The 15,503-nt window shown below is 51.2% G+C and overlaps 1 protein-coding gene across 1 annotated transcript in view; it reads left to right on the plus strand.

Moving 5' to 3' along the window:
- WNT3 (Wnt family member 3) overlaps window positions 1-15,503 on the plus strand; it is a gene marked incomplete at its 3' end in the record, with an annotated part of 50,370 nt that overhangs the window by 24,257 nt on the left and 10,610 nt on the right. The window contains exon 2 of the mRNA XM_082070879.1: window positions 14,463-14,704. Within this exon, the coding sequence (XP_081927005.1) occupies window positions 14,463-14,704 (242 nt within the window). The remainder of the gene's footprint in view (window positions 1-14,462; window positions 14,705-15,503) is intronic.

Genomic DNA, 15,503 nt, shown 5'->3' on the forward strand with positions numbered 1-15,503 from the left:
CAACAGAGCTTTTCTGGCGTGTGATACCTCACCTCTACAGTAACTTGAGATGGACTAGATCAACTGTGCCCTATCACTGCCTGCTTTTCTCCACCAGTTACCCAGGAATTCTGGGTTACAACCACCCGGGGTTTAAAGTGGAGAAGAGAACCTGGTCCCAGTGACAGGGAGGTCACATCAGTTTGGCATCAGCCATGCTCAGGTTAGGAGGAAAGTTAAGAAATCAATGTCTTCTGAAACTCTGACACTGGGTAACAGCACCAAACATGTCCTGGCCCTTGCACTCATCTCATCACCCAGGTGAACCTTCACCCATTGAAGCCACTCTGGTCCTAGTATGGACCTGTTTGTACTGGTAATATTTGCATAAAATCTTTCACATCAAAGAACTTAAACTCTTCTGGTAGCAATGCCTGTGAGGCACTGATCCCTCCCAGAGCCCACAGACCTCATTGTTCCTGCCCCGCAGACCAAGCAGTGCACAAACGGAATCACAGTAATTCAGCCACGCTCAGGTTAATTGCAGCATTCTGCACATTTCAGAGCTGGCTGTTAATTTTCCACGGTCCTGTCTGAAGAAGGAAACTTCTCAGAGATGATGGTTGCGATCTCCAGCCCATCAGAGGACACAAGATTTGAACAAGTCTCTGCAAACAGGCTAGTGTGTGAATTTGCTGTGTCCAGCCAACAACAGCTCTCATGCATGTGGAAACGTGAGGTTGTCTTCTCCTGGTGGAAATGCAGCCTGCTAGTTTGCCTTGGCAGCAAACACAAGGAACGGGCGGGTATCACTGAAATGGGTATCAGCGGAAATGCTGACCCAAAGCACAATCGTGCTGTAGTTCTCTTAGTTATTCATCAGCTTGTGTGTGTGTAGCTGTTGAGGTACGGATGTTTGCAATTTTCACCATGCTCCCAGGAGATGTGCTCACCCATCATCCTCCCTCTCAGTCCCAGGTTGTGTCCTGTCCTCCTCATGCAGCCCCTGCCAGCATTGTCCTTCATGTCGTGCCACCAAGGGGATGGATTCTTCCCCCTCTGCCCCAAAATCGGAGCCTGTTACGCCAAGTCACAGCAGAGCTGGTGGCAAGGGACACTTATGGGTCTGTAGTCCAGCATCCCTTGGAGCAGAGCCATCCCCAGCACCATCCCAGGGCAGCAGGGGATTTGCTGAGCTGAACCCCACAAACTCCCATGGATGAGACCCCCTCCCACTTTGCTGGGCACCTGGAATGGGAATTTTTCCTAATGCCCAACCAAAACTTCCAAGCTTTACCTGTTTCCCCTTTATATCATCTGGTACCACTGGGAAGAGTTGGCTCCATCACATTTATGAGCGCCCTACAAGTAGCTGCAGGTTGTTATTAGACAACTCTCAGCCTCCTTTCCTGTATACTAATCCAGCCCAGCTCTGTCCACCTCTCCACAGCCGTTCAACCCCTGACCAGCATGGTCACATCTCTTGGACACTGTCCACTTTCTACACATCCCTGTTCACCAGTGGATCTAAAACTGGATGCAGAGTTCCCAATCTGGTGTCACCAACACAAGGACAAGTGGACAATATGTGCTGACCCCACACTGACATAGCTCAGTAAGTGGTTTGCCTTGTTGATGTTGAGAGCAACCACTGATTTGGGTTCAAACTAGGCATGTTCAGCCATTTCACCGTAAGAAATTGTGAACGAAACTTGTATTAAGAAACAAATGGTCCCCCAAAAAATTCAAATCATTTAATCAAGAGTTTAAAACACGTTTTAGTGGTGCAAGGTTAAGGGTCTGTGGAGCAGGGAAGATCTTGTTGCTGACATGCTGAAGAATTTACACTGAGCATTGCTCAACACAGCTGGGTGGACGGTAGCACAGTCTTCTTGGGCAGCATCACATTAGCATGGAAACCTGGTGGTTTTGGAGGCCAGTGGATCAGGAATGGTTGTGGGATCAGAAAAACAGCAGTAAACGTGAGGTTTTTCACCCTGGAAGAGCTGAATCCTTTTCACTACAATGATTGTGGTGAAGTGTGAAAAGGAAGAAGTGGGACCAGCAGGTTGAGGGAGGTGATTCTCACCCTTTACTATGCTCTCGTAAAACCCTGTCTGCAGTGCTGCTTCCTGCTCTGGGGCCCCCAACATGAGAAGGACATGAACCTGTTGGAGCAAGTTCAGAGGGGGCCATGAAGATGACCAGAGGGCTGAAGCACCTCCCCTGTGAAGACAGACTGAGAGAGCTGGGGTTGTTCAGCCTGGAGAAGAGAAGGCTCCCAGGAGACCTGATCGCGGCCTTTCTGTACCTAACGTGTGCCTACAAGAAAGCTGGAGAGGGACTTTTTACAAGGACCTGTAGTAACAGGACAAGGGGTGATGGCTTTAAACTGAGAGGGGGAGATTTAGATTAGATATAAGGAAGAAATTCTTCCCCATGAGGATGGTGAGGCTCTGGAACAGGTTGCCCAGAGAAGCTGTGGATGCCCCATCCCTGGAAGCATTCAAGGCCAGGCTGGACAGGGCTTTGAGCAGCCTGGTCTAGTGGGAGGTGTCCCATGGCAGGGGGGTTTGAATGAGATGCTCTTTAAAGTCCCTTCCAATCCAAACCATTCTGTGATTCTATGAAAACACCCTTCGCAGCTGGACACTTTCAACTTCTATTCTGCATTTGTTCTTCTCCTCTCAACACCCAAACTCCCTGAGTCTTTGAGCAAGAGCTCAACCACTCTCTGCACCTGCTCAGACCGATAGCAGGCCATTGCTTCCTCCCACCCGCACCAGAGTGGGGCTCCCTGGGGTGCCTGCGTCAGGGAGGTCTGTGAACTCCCTCTGAGCCTGTTCCAGCTGTTTCAGAGCACAGGGGTTCCTATGACACGTTTTGCTCAGGCCAGACCCAGGGTCACTGGTTCATCATATCCAGGAGTCGCACGGGCCAGTGCTCACTGAGGGTCAGGTCCCACATTTGGAGGTGTTTTAGATGGAGATTATGGCGTGGCAGTAAATAAGTTCTTCCTGTGTAAGATGGCTCCTTAGCCCGAGGGAGGGAACATGAGTGCAAACAAGAGTCTTAACCTCACAGGTAGAGCACACCAGGCTTCAGTGGGGGAAACACCGGGTTCACAAAGCCTGCATGCTTGGAAGCAACTTCAGAAAGAGATGGTCCTGCCCCAGAGTGACTGTCCCACCACTGGGACAGCACCCTCAGGAACCAAGCCTGTATCTCCTTGGCAGAGACAGGGTTCAGCCAGGCGTCTCTCACACGCCGTGCGCTCATCCCAACCCAAATGTGCTCAGCTGAAGAGGATCCCACGGGCTCACGCTGGTGTGGGTGTGGGCACCTCGTGGCTGCTCGTGAGAATCAGTCCAGCAGAACTGAATTTGGACATGAGCACCCTCCTGCCATGTGAGCAGCAGCGGACATTATCTGCAAAATTCAGGCATCTGAGAGGGTAAAGATAACACAAATTATTTGGTACATCAGTGGGAGATTGAAGACAACACATCTGGGGCTCAGACATTGAAAAAAGTTACCACACCATCCATGTCTAACTCCTACTTTCAGCTAAGAAACCACCTCATGATATAAGCCCTGACCAAATGTTTGGGTTTTTTAATTATGCATCTCCCCTTCACCCTATATGTCCCTACAGCTTCATTAAACCTGCCCAATATGGATGCGCTTTATAAAGGGAAAGAGGGAAACCACATCCCACTGACGATACTGACTTTTAGAGAAGAAGAAAATAAAACACAAACAAGATGATCCTCTTTAGGAGGGATGCTCTGTGGTTACTGAGCATCTTTTGGCAATGTTTTTCATGGTTGAAATCACAGAATGAGAAATACATAAAATGATGGCAAATACCCCTGAGTGTAAACACTCACAGAGACCCATCCACACTGAGCAGGGCAAGCTCCTCCCCAGCTGCCCCCTTCCAACACTCACCTTGATGCTTCCTTGAGCCTCATCCTGGCTTTTTCCTTCTCTGGCTTTCCCTTTTTACCATATCACTGCACCCGTTACCTTCCTTCCCATTCATGTCTCTCAGGGATTAAATGCTCAGAGTTTAAAATAAACCAGCCTCTGCCAGTCTGCCTACAGGACGAGCCTCTTCCCCCTGCTCTGCCGCCCGTGCACTCGTGGGCACTTGGTTTTCCTGCTACTGTGTCTGCCAGACTCACCTCCCTGCTCCAGTGCCCAGTTAGCAGTGATCTGGACAAGGCTTCTTGAGCCTTAGGAAACTGGCTGGGGACCCCCAACTCAGGGACCTCAGAGGGTGGCCTGGCCAGCCCTGGCATTGGCATCAGGAACTGAGCCAAGAGCTGAGATCACCCGTTGGACTTCGAGTGGCAAATGCAGGGTCTTTGCAGGTCACTCCTTCCCTTTTCCAACGGACTTGAGGAGGGGATAAGTCAGTGAGGACTTTCCAGATGGCCCCACAACCACTGCTGGCAGTGGCAAATCCATCTAAAAAGTCTGTCCCCATCTTTCTTCTCAGTCCCTTTTAAGTCCAGAAAGGCCACACTAAGGTCTCCCCGGAGCTTCTCTTCTCAGCTGAACACCCCAACTCTCTCAGCCTGTCCCCCAGCAGAGCTGTTCCAGCCTCGGATCATTCCTGGGGCTCCTCTGGCCCCTCTCCAGCAGCTCCATGTGTGTCCTGTGCTGAGGACCCAGAGCTGGACCAGCACTGCAGGGGGGTCACACCAGAGCAGGGCAGAGGGGCAGGATCACCTCCCACCTGTTGTCCACACTGCTGTTGATGCAGCCCAGATTACAACTGACCTTCTGGGATACAAGCACACATGGCCAGGTCATGTCCAGTCTTTCACCCACCAGCACCACCAAGTTCTTCTTGGCAGGGCTGGTCTCCATCCTGGTATCCCCAGCCTGGATTGATAATGGAGGTTGCCCCAACCCATGTTCAGGACCTTGCACTTGGCCTTGTTGAACTTCATGAGGTTCACATGGGCCCACTTCTTGAGTTTGTCCTTCTGGATGGCATTCTATCCCTTAGGTGTGTCAACTCCACCACTCAGCTTGGTGCCATCTGCAGAATTGCTGAAAGTGCACTCGATCCCAATGTCTATGTCATTGAGAAAGACATTTAAAAGTACTGATCATCAAGTCCAACTGTTAACACTGCCAAGTCCACCTCTAGACCATGAGAACCTCATGTCCATCTGTCCAACCCTCCAGGGATGGTGACTCCAGCACTGCCCTGGGCAGCCTGTTCCAATGCCCCACAGCCCTTTGGGGAAGAAATTGTTCCTAAATCCAACCTCAACCTCCCCTGGCGCAACTTGAGGCCGTTTCCTCTGCTCCTGGCGCTTGTTCCTGGGGAGCAGAGCCCGACCCCCCTGGCTCCAAGCTCCTTTCAGGCAGTTCAGAGATCAGAAGGTCTCCCCTCAGCTCCTGTTCTCCAGCTGAACCCCCCAGCTCCCTCAGCCGCTCCCATCACACTTGTGCTCCAGCCCCTCACCAGCTCCGTTCCCTTCTCTACACTGGCTCCAGCACCTCAAGGGTTTTCTTGATGTGAGGGGCCCAGAACTGCCCCAGGATTGGCGGTTTGGCCTCCCCAGGTCCCAGCACAGGGACGGTCACTGCCCTGGGCCTGCTGGCCACACCAGTGCTGGTACCAGCCAGGATCCTGTGGCCTCTTGGCCACCTGGGCACACGCTGGCTCATGTTCAGCTGTTGTCATCAACACCCCTAGGTCCCTCTGTGCCGGGCACTTTCCAGCCCCTCTTCCCTGAGCCTGGACCATCCATGGGGTTGTTGTGACCCAAGTGCAGGACCCAGCACTTGCCCCTTTTGAACCTCAGACAATTGGCCTCAGCCCATCGATCCAGCTGGGCAGATCTCTCTGCAGACCCTCTCTACCTTCCAATAGATAGACGTTCCCACCCAGCTTGGTGTCATCTGCAAAGTTACTGAGGGTGCACTTGATCCCCTCCTCCAGATCATTCCCACCTGTGGGAACACCTGTGTCCTGAGGTGCTTGGGGAAGGATTAAGGCCTCCTAGAAGAGGTTACTGGAACAGGGCTCTGCAGTTGCAGGTAGGAGACAAACCATAGAGGAGGCACTACTGGGTTGCATGGAAAATAAAAATTACCCAGGACCTATAGGGGTATGAATACCCTGAGCTGTCTCTTTGGGAGAGCTCTCAGTGGGATGCTTAGCCTATTTCTAAGCAGTCACAAGTTTGGGAGTGATTCTGAGGTGAACTTTTGCCTTTATGAATGTTTTAGAAAGGTTTCTAGCCCTTAGGTGTGACTAAATTAAGGGAGAATCTTAATTGGACAGAATCTGGCCTTGTGGGCTGCTGAATTTTATGCAGATCATGCAATTTATACACAATATTTAATGAGGTAATTTTCAAACACACCAACTGGAATAAAAGCTCCTGTGTTCAAGAGGTCACAATCCCACTGGTGTGTAAAGTCTACAGAGTCTTTCCAGAGCAGTAACACAGCAAAACCCTGCACCCATGCTCATGCCCATGGGACTCGCCCTTGGATGGGGATCAGACTCTAATGCTTAGGCAGTTGAACCTCTTTTTAAAAGTAAAAAAGAAAAATCCTGTCTGTTTTGTAGACCACACAAATGGTTGCAAAGTTCAGTCAAGCGTCTGGGGTAACGGTAATACACATGGGCCACCACTCTACAGAAAAGCTCAACACTCAAGACAGGTTCAGTAGAGGTTAAACTGTGTGTGATTTATGAACAAAAGCATGGGATTCATTAAAGTTATCCAGCTCCCCAGTAAACTACTATGTTCCTTATTTGAATTCTGTCATCTTTTTGTCTGATCTCCATATTCACTCAAGACCTGGCATTTCTCAAGCTCATACGTGCATATATATTGCATGCTTTGACTTGCAAAAATTTCCCTCTTGCTGCTCTTGATCTTCAGACAAACCCAAGAATTTGTGTCTTACCCTGTTCACAAAGGGCTGTAGTCAGCAAATTACAAGAATTAAAATAGATTATTATTCTACCAGATACTGTACCCCCTCAAAGGTCAGACAGCAGAACAGAGACAGCAGCTGGAGGCACTTGTTCACCTCTAAGGACACCTCTGACAAAGTTGGGGTGAGCTTCATGATCTCTGAGCGTAGAATCATGGAATAGTTTGGGTGGAAGGGACGTTCCCAGCTCCCCCAGTGCCCCCCCTGCCATGAGCAGGGACATCTTCACCAGCTCAGGGTGCTCAGAGCCCCGTCCAGCCTGGCCTGGGATGTCTCCAGGGATGGTTCAGCCACCACCTCTCTGGCCAACCTGGGCCAGGCTCTCACCACCATCATAATAAAATAATTTCTTATGTCCAACCTAAATCTACCCTTTTTCGGTTTAAAACCATGAGCCCTTGTCCTAACAAAATGAACATCTGCCGCTCAGTAAAAGCACTTTGAGCATTGTATCAGGCTGAGACAGGCAGAGTTCAAAATGCACCATAATAAAATGAACAGGGTCTGTCTCTCCAGCTGGGAGGATTTTATTCAACCTCTTTATCGCAACCTCCGCTTGCAATGATTTTGCACAGCCCTTTACTCACCTGAGAAGCAAGTGTGTGTGTGTGATGGTGTCTCTGCAAGGAAGGGGGGAAAGGGCAACATTTGTGAGAGCTGGGAAAGGCTCATCTAGCACTAAATAAAGAGAAAGAGGCAGCATGAAAACTCCTGGCTCCCGATGTGCATTTCAATGTATCACCCCTGAACCACTCTGCACTGCAGAACAGTGGGATGCCAGCCTGTACAATTGTCCATTTTAAGCAGAACATGGCCCAGAACAGGAAAATGCCAAATATGTCTAAAAATAGTACAGTGAAAAACCTTACAGGCAGAGAAAGGTGTTCTCCAAGACAGCGGGTGGCAAACAAGATCTGAACTGTGATCTGGTTTTCTCCTGCTGATTCATAGTTTTCCCAATGCATTGTAAGAATTGCAGGATAGATATGGGGCCTGGAGAAGACGTTAGAGGGCACAGGCAGGACAGACATTTGCCTTGTGACATTATGCAGCAGTGGGAGGAAATATCATGGTTTAAAAGGTCCTCATTTCTACCAGGTCCTTGGAGCCCTCCAGGAGTGTTGCTAGCCGTGGCTCTCAAGGTATTTAGGAAGAGCAGTTGTTATTTAATTGATGTAGAGAAAAAGAGAGAAGGTGATGGTGTTGTGACCATCCAGCACTCACACAGCAAAGCCCTGAAGGGACCTGGCTCTTAGAATCACAGAATCACAGGATCATTTTGGTTGGAAGAGACCCTTTAGATCTTCAAGTCCAACCATAACCCAACTCCAGCACTACCCCATGTTCTGAGAACCTCCTGTCCGTCTGTCCAACCCTCCAGGGATGGTGACTCCAGCACTGCCCTGGGCAGCCTGTTCCAATGCCCCACAGCCCTTTGGGGAAGAAATTGTTCCCAGATCCAACCTCAACCTCCCCTGGTGCAACTTGAGGCCGTTTCCTCTGTTCCTGGCGCTTGTTCCTGGGGAGCAGAGCCCGACCCCCCCCGGCTCCAAGCTCCTTTCAGGCAGTTCAGAGATCAGAAGGTCTCCCCTCAGCTCCTGTTCTCCAGCTGAACCCCCCAGGTCCCTCAGCCGCTCCCATCACACTTGTGCTCCAGCCCCTCACCAGCTCCGTTCCCTTCTCTCAACTTGCTCCAGCACCTCAAGGGTTTTCTTGGTGTGAGGGACCCAGAACTGCCCCCAGGATTGGCAGTTTGTCCTCCCCAGGTCCCAGCACAGGGACGGTCGCTGCCCTGGGCCTGCTGGCCACAGTATTCTTGATGCACACCAGGATACTCTTGTTACAGTTCTGCTCCAGCTCTGGGACAAGAGGGAGCCCAAGGAAAGCTGAGTCTGTGAGCACATGGTACTCACTAACCTGCGTGTCCCATAGGCACAGCGGTTGCTGTGACCTCCCTCCATCACCGGAGTCACCACCATCAGCATCTTCTGTGCAATGCTCACAGCCGTGTATTTCTCTGTGGATCTCCAGGTGCACTGAGGGCTCCAGAGATGATAACGTAAAGCTCTTTCTAACAATTTTGTCAAGGGAAATGGCAGAGTGAGGTACAGGATCCCTATGGCATGTCTACACTTTTGTAGGAGATCCCTCAGGAGGGGCAAGAAGAGTTGCAATGCAGGGAGTGTCCAGCTCTGTGGCACAAGATGCACCCTTGGAGACACACAGATCGATAGCCTGGAGCTCTCCTGCCACAGGGCTGGTGGTGTCCTCGATAGGGTGGGAAAAAGGAAAAATTGCTATTCAGATTAATCTGCTGCAGCTGCTGAGTTTAGAGCTACAATACAGTCCCTTAGCAGCACATCCCAGAAATTTTCTCCCCATATTTGTAAGTCAAAAGCTGCAACACTGGCCTCAGGTAGCGATAGCAAGCACAGATGCTGCCCCGCTTTGGAGCTCGTTGGAGGTTGTAGTACACCTGTCACACAAATGTCGATGTTTTCTAGGGCTGAGATAGGAAAAAAAACCCAGGTTTCTGTCTGTCCAGCTGGGCTCCCAAGATTCATGAAAGATGGCAACAAGTTTATGGGATTGCAGAAGGAAGAGGAAGGGGTGGCCACACCAGATTGTTTCCCAGGAAGCTGTTGCTCTCCTGGCACTTTCCTTTTTTTTAATTATGAAAGTGGAATGTGAAATGTGTGACCAAACCCTCTGGATCAGCCCTGCACACACAGCAGAGGAGGGATACACCTCTTCCCAAGCAGAGCATCACCCCAGCGGAGATTTCAACCCCTCTGCTCCACACAAGGAGCAACTCATGGAGGTCGGTCTCTGGCTGGTAAAGCCCAGCTGGGGTGGGCAGCCCAGTCCCCAGGGCTCTGAGCTGTGCCGCTTCCAGTCTCCTGATGAAGAAGAAATGCCCTACCAGCTCTTGCTCTCACTGGCAGGAAACCTTTCTTAGTGTTCATCCTAAAAACTCCTTTTTGTATATCTTGGCACAGTTCTAATCTGGCTAAATTCTGCTACTCTCAAATACTGCCGGGTCTAATTTCTCTTGATACCGTGTGTCTTTCCAACCAGCGGCCCAAACAGAAGGTGAGTTTGCTGGCCATCTCTGTAGGAAGGATGAAGCTGAGAGGGTGGGCACAGTATCTTCCACGCTGAGGCAATGGGAAGACGAGTCACCTCTTCAAGATGCCCCCGCCAGCAATTGCAGAAAGAGAATCTGCTCCAAAAGCTCACCCCAGACCAATGGGAACCACGGAGAGTCAGCTCGAGGCTGCTGGATCCACGGCTCTGCTGTGTCTGGCACTATCAGATGGGAACAAAAGGAGTCACTGGCCTGACAGACAGTGTCGGGACTCCTGAAAGATTTAAGGGATTAGGCAGAGAAAGAGAAAAGGGATTTCCCATGTGTTTGCCATGGGCACTCGTGCTCCTTGTGTTGCGCACTGCACTCGCGCGCACACACAAAAGCCTACCTTTATGTGCACATCTGTCTGCTCACACTTGGACACGCGGCGATGAAAGGAGGCTCCCGGCCAAGCAGAGCTGTCTCGCTCTTACAGCTCCTGCCCTCGCGTGTGCGAGCTGATGCTGGGAAAACATGTCCATCACCTTCCGTGGGTAAAGCTGGGGCAGTGGAGCCAGGATACGAAGTGGCTGTTTCCCGTTGGTATGGTGGGAGAAGCACAAAGTCAGGCAGCAAGCAAGGATGCTGGCATTGATAGGAAGACAGGGGAGTGTGGGGTCTGTCACTCCTGCAGTTGGCAGCCTTGGAGTTGTGTTTTGTGCTTTAAAAATTGTTCATGCCCTCCGTCTAGCCCAAAATTCCCACTGTGATACCTCCTCTCCTAGAGTATTTGCTTCCTCCCCGTTAGCACATGTGACTTGTGTGTTAGAGCCAAGATGTGCCCTGGGGGTCCCCGACCTGGATTTCAAATAGGTTCTGTTTCATCTTCACATCTCAGGCATCATATAAGGAAATCTTTGGTCCATGAGACCCAGGAGGTCAAAGCAGAGCTCCAACACTTCAGCCACAGCACCCTGACCTGAGTGTCTTCCCAGGACTACTGGGTAGACGGGGCTGATGGGCCAAGAGGAATAAGATTTCTGATATATGTCTAAGAGGGTTCAGTAGTGGGAAAATCACAAGTTCATTGACATGAGAACAAAAAACAAAATTAGGTGATGAATGGAGACAAGGTGCTCTCAGTAATCATCAACAAGAAAAATGAAGAGCAGACACTTAGGAATTACGGAGACCTTGCAAAAGAGGAAGAAAAGGTGGGAAAGCTTGGACTGGGTCATCAAAAGCAGAGATATGCCTGTACCTGGGTAAGGAACATCACCAGCTGGGTGTGTGACCACGTGCAACCAAGAGCAGCCTCCACCCTCCCCAGGGACTTCTCTCATGGAACAGATCACAACTCCAACCTCAAAATAGATGGACCAAAACTGATTGCACATCTCTGGTCAGGCCTTCCAGGCAGAGAAGTCTGTTGTGAGATGGCTTGGGGGTTTGAAGAAGGCATTTGACCAAGTCTGGTTGAATGGGAGGAGGGATCCTCACAGGAGTTCCTCAGAACATCGTGGGAAGCCCCAGCTCTTACTCCCTTGGGGCCACTGCTGCTTTATGTGGGCTTCCTGAGGGACTGAACTGCTCATCCACATAAAAAAATTAAGACCGGTTTAACAGTGGTGAGCTACGGCATAACTAACCTGCATGTACGACATGGTGTGGAGCTCATGGCCAGCACACCAGGCCAACCCTCCACCACCACTGCTGTGAGAAGCTGCTGCTGCAGGTACATCCTTGTGAACTCTGACACTGAATATGAACTTCACCTCCACCACTGTGCAACCCTGGGCAGGAAAAAGCATCTCACAGCGTGTCACCCCCGAGACTGTGGTCTGTCTGCGAGAGGGGGGACATTGTCCATCCCCGTGTGCAGGGTGAGTAAGAAGACCAGCCTTCAGATGTGAAGTCTGAACAGAGAGGTTCGGCTGGAACTCAGCAAGGAAAGGAGAGTTTATGACCTTTGGAAGAGGGACATGCGACTCAGGAGGACTACAAAGATGTCATGATGTTATGCAGTGAGAAAATTAGAAGGGCCAAAGCCCAACTAGAACTTAATTTGGCTACCTCTGTAAAAGGCAACAAAAATGTTTCTATAAATACATGAGCAACAAAAGGAGAACGAAGGAGAATCTCCATCCTTTGATGCATGTTGGGGGAAAAACACAGTGACAAAGGATGAGGAAAAGGCCGAGGCTGAGATAAAGCCTCCTTTGCTTCAGTCAACCAGTTGTTCTCCAGGTACACACCCCTGAGCTGGAAGAGAGGGACGTGGAGCTGAATGAACCCACATGATCCAAAGGGAAATGGTTGGTGACCTGCTACACCACTTAGACACACATGGGTCTATAGGGCCAGATGGGATCCACCCAAGGGTGCTGAGGGGTGCTCACCAGGCCACTTTCCATCATTTATCAGCAGTCCTGGGAGGTCCCAGTTTACTGGAAATTGGCAAATGTGACATCCATCTACAAGAAGGGCTGGAAGGAGGATCCGGTGAATTAAAGGCCTGACCTCAGTGCCGCGGAAGGTTGTGGAGCAGATCATCCTGAGTGGCGTCACATGGCACATACAAAACAATCAAGCAATCAGACCCAGTCAGCATGGGTTTATGAAAGGCAGGTCCTGCTTTACCAACCTGATCTCCATCTATGACAAGGTGACCCGCTTAGTGCATGAGTGAAAGTCTACTTGGGTCTTGTCTACCTGGACTTTAGTAAAGCCTTTGACACCATATCCCACAGAGTTCTCCTGGAGAAGCTGCAGCTCATGGCCTGGGTGGGTGTGTCTGTGATGGATAAAGAACTGGCTGGATGGCCAGTCCCAAAGTGTTGTGGTGAACAGAGCCAAATCCAGCTGGTCACAACTGGTGTCCCCAGGGCTCAGCATTGGGGCCAGTTCTGTTTAACCTCTTTATCAATGATCTGGAGGAGGGGATCGAGTGCACTCTTAATAACCTTGCAGATGACACCAAGTTGTGTGGGAATGTTGATCTGCTGGAGGGTGGGATGGTCATACAGAGGGATCTGGACCAGCTGGATTGTTGGTCTGAGGCCAATTGTCTGAGGTTTAACAAGGGCAAGTGCTGGGTCCTGGACTTGAGTCACAACAACCCCATGAACACTCCAGGCTCAGGGAAGAGAGGCTGGAAAAGGCCCTGGGGGTGTTGGTGAGAGCGGCTGAACATGAGCCAGCGTGTGCCCAGGTGGCCAAAAGGCCACAGGATCCTGGCTGGTACGAGCACTGGTGTGGCCAGCAGGCCCAGGGCAGCGACCGTCCCTGTGCTGGGACCTGGGGAGGACAAACCGCCAACCCTGGGGCAGTTCTGGGCCCCTCATGCCAAGAAAACCCTTGAGGTGCTGGAGCGAGTTGAGAGAAGGGAACGGAGCTGGTGAGGGGCTGGAGCACAAGTGTGATGGGAGCGGCTGAGGGACCTGGGGGTTCAGCTGGAGAACAGGAGCTGAGGGGAGACCTTCTGATCTCTGAACTGCCTGAAAGGAGCTTGGAGCCAGGGGGGTCGGGCTCTGCTCCCCAGGAACAAGCACCAGGAGCAGAGGAAACGGCCTCAAGTTGCGCCAGGGGAGGTTGAGGTTGGATGTGGGGAACAATTTATCCCCAAAGGGCTGTGGGGCATTGGAACAGGCTGCCCAGGGCAGTGCTGGAGTCACCATCCCTGGAGGGTTGGACAGATGCAGAGATGTGGTGCTTAGGGATAAGGTTTAGTGCTGGACTTCGCAGTGTTTGGGTAACAGTTGGACTTGATGATCTTAAGGCTCTTTTTCAACCTAAATAATTCTGTAATTCTACGACTCTATAAATCCACCAGCACATCAGCTCAGATCACAGCTGATGTCTATCATGGTGGAACCATGGTGGTTTAGTTTCTACTGGGAGCATCTGCACAGATGTCAGGACAGCCTGGTACGTGTGGCATTGACATGACTGACCCCAGAGCAGCTCCTCTCCAGTAAATGGTGATCCCTCTTCTGATGAACTTGACAATGGACAGGACACTTCCCACCTTGTGCACAGTTCAGAAACCCTCACTCAGTGTTGCCTGACAGCTGAGAGACCCCAACCTCCAGGTGTTCTGTCCTGCAGGTCCTTTGTCAGATCCACCAGCCCCATGGGGATGTCTCGCACACTTGGGAGTACATGGAATGGCTCTGGGTTCCTCCATGTGAGGAGCTGAGTCCCTCCCTCTGTGCCACAAAGGACCAGAGTGTCTCCTGGTGTGAAAGCCCTTTTCACATTGTTGCTATCCAGTAGGAAGTCTCTTATTTTCTTATGAAATCCCTCTTTTTCAGCACTTTATCTTCCTCAGCTATTGGTTCACCTTGGCTCATCACATTCCCGCTGAGACTGTCGCAGGGACAGGATGGGCAGTGTCAGCTGGTGTCCCAAGCGTCACGCTCTCGTCTCTCGGTTGCAGGTCCCTCGCTCTAGGTCAGCAGTACAGCTCCCTGGGGTCCCAGCCCATCCTCTGTGGCTCCATCCCCGGCCTCGTCCCCAAGCAGCTCCGCTTCTGCCGCAACTACATCGAGATCATGCCCAGCGTGGCCGAGGGCGTGAAGTTGGGCATCCAGGAGTGCCAGCACCAGTTCCGGGGCCGCCGCTGGAACTGCACCACCATCGACGACAGCCTGGCCATCTTCGGGCCCGTCCTGGACAAAGGTAAAGAGCCAAGCCAGGGGATCGTGGGGGAACGGGTTTGCCAGGGTGGGTAGAACTCTCACCTCTCCACTTGGCTTTTGGACACACCATGAGTGTCTCACTGGGACATGTTGAGGAAAGGGTCAGATGTCCCTAATTTCAACACTAATTTCTCCAGTTCCTATTTTCTGTTGTTTTTTTGGTGTGTTACATTGAGAGGGGTAATGTGAGAAGGGTCTGTTTCCATCACGGGAGCTCTCAGTAGGGCCAGGTAGGTTAAAGAGCAGGAAGGGGAAGGTCTAGCTCCATGAAAGCTCACACGCCCTGGAATTGTGGGCTCCATCCTCCCTGCCCAGAGCAAGCAGCACATCCAAACAACAGGGCCCAGCAGACCCAGGGGAAAAGCCAGGGAGAAGGGTTGTGGTCAAGTTCCTTGGGGCCAAGACAAGTCTGCAGCATCCCCCGCCTTCCCCAGGAAGCCAGCGGGCCAGATTTCCCACTAACACTGAGAAGTCGCGGTTGGAATTCTGACCATGTTTAGCTGGGATTTCAACACAGCTTTTCACAAGTGAGCCCAAAACTGTCCGAGCTGGGAACAAAACGGGAGAGAATCAATGTAATTTCCCTCTTCTTTCTCCAAACACACGTGCTTGCTCCTCTTTATCACCCCCTCCTCAAAGGCCAACTTTCTAGACCCACAGGCACACTGGAAGCACGTTAATGAAACATGATAAAGTTGGGATTGCCAATGAGGTCACAGCCTGGGCGTTACACTGAGAAAAGCGAGATGTTGGGCCCCAAGACAGCTGGGCCTTCAGCC

Source organism: Streptopelia decaocto (assembly GCF_964273445.1).
Source record: "Streptopelia decaocto genome assembly, chromosome: 22".
NCBI classification, from domain to species: domain Eukaryota; kingdom Metazoa; phylum Chordata; class Aves; order Columbiformes; family Columbidae; genus Streptopelia; species Streptopelia decaocto.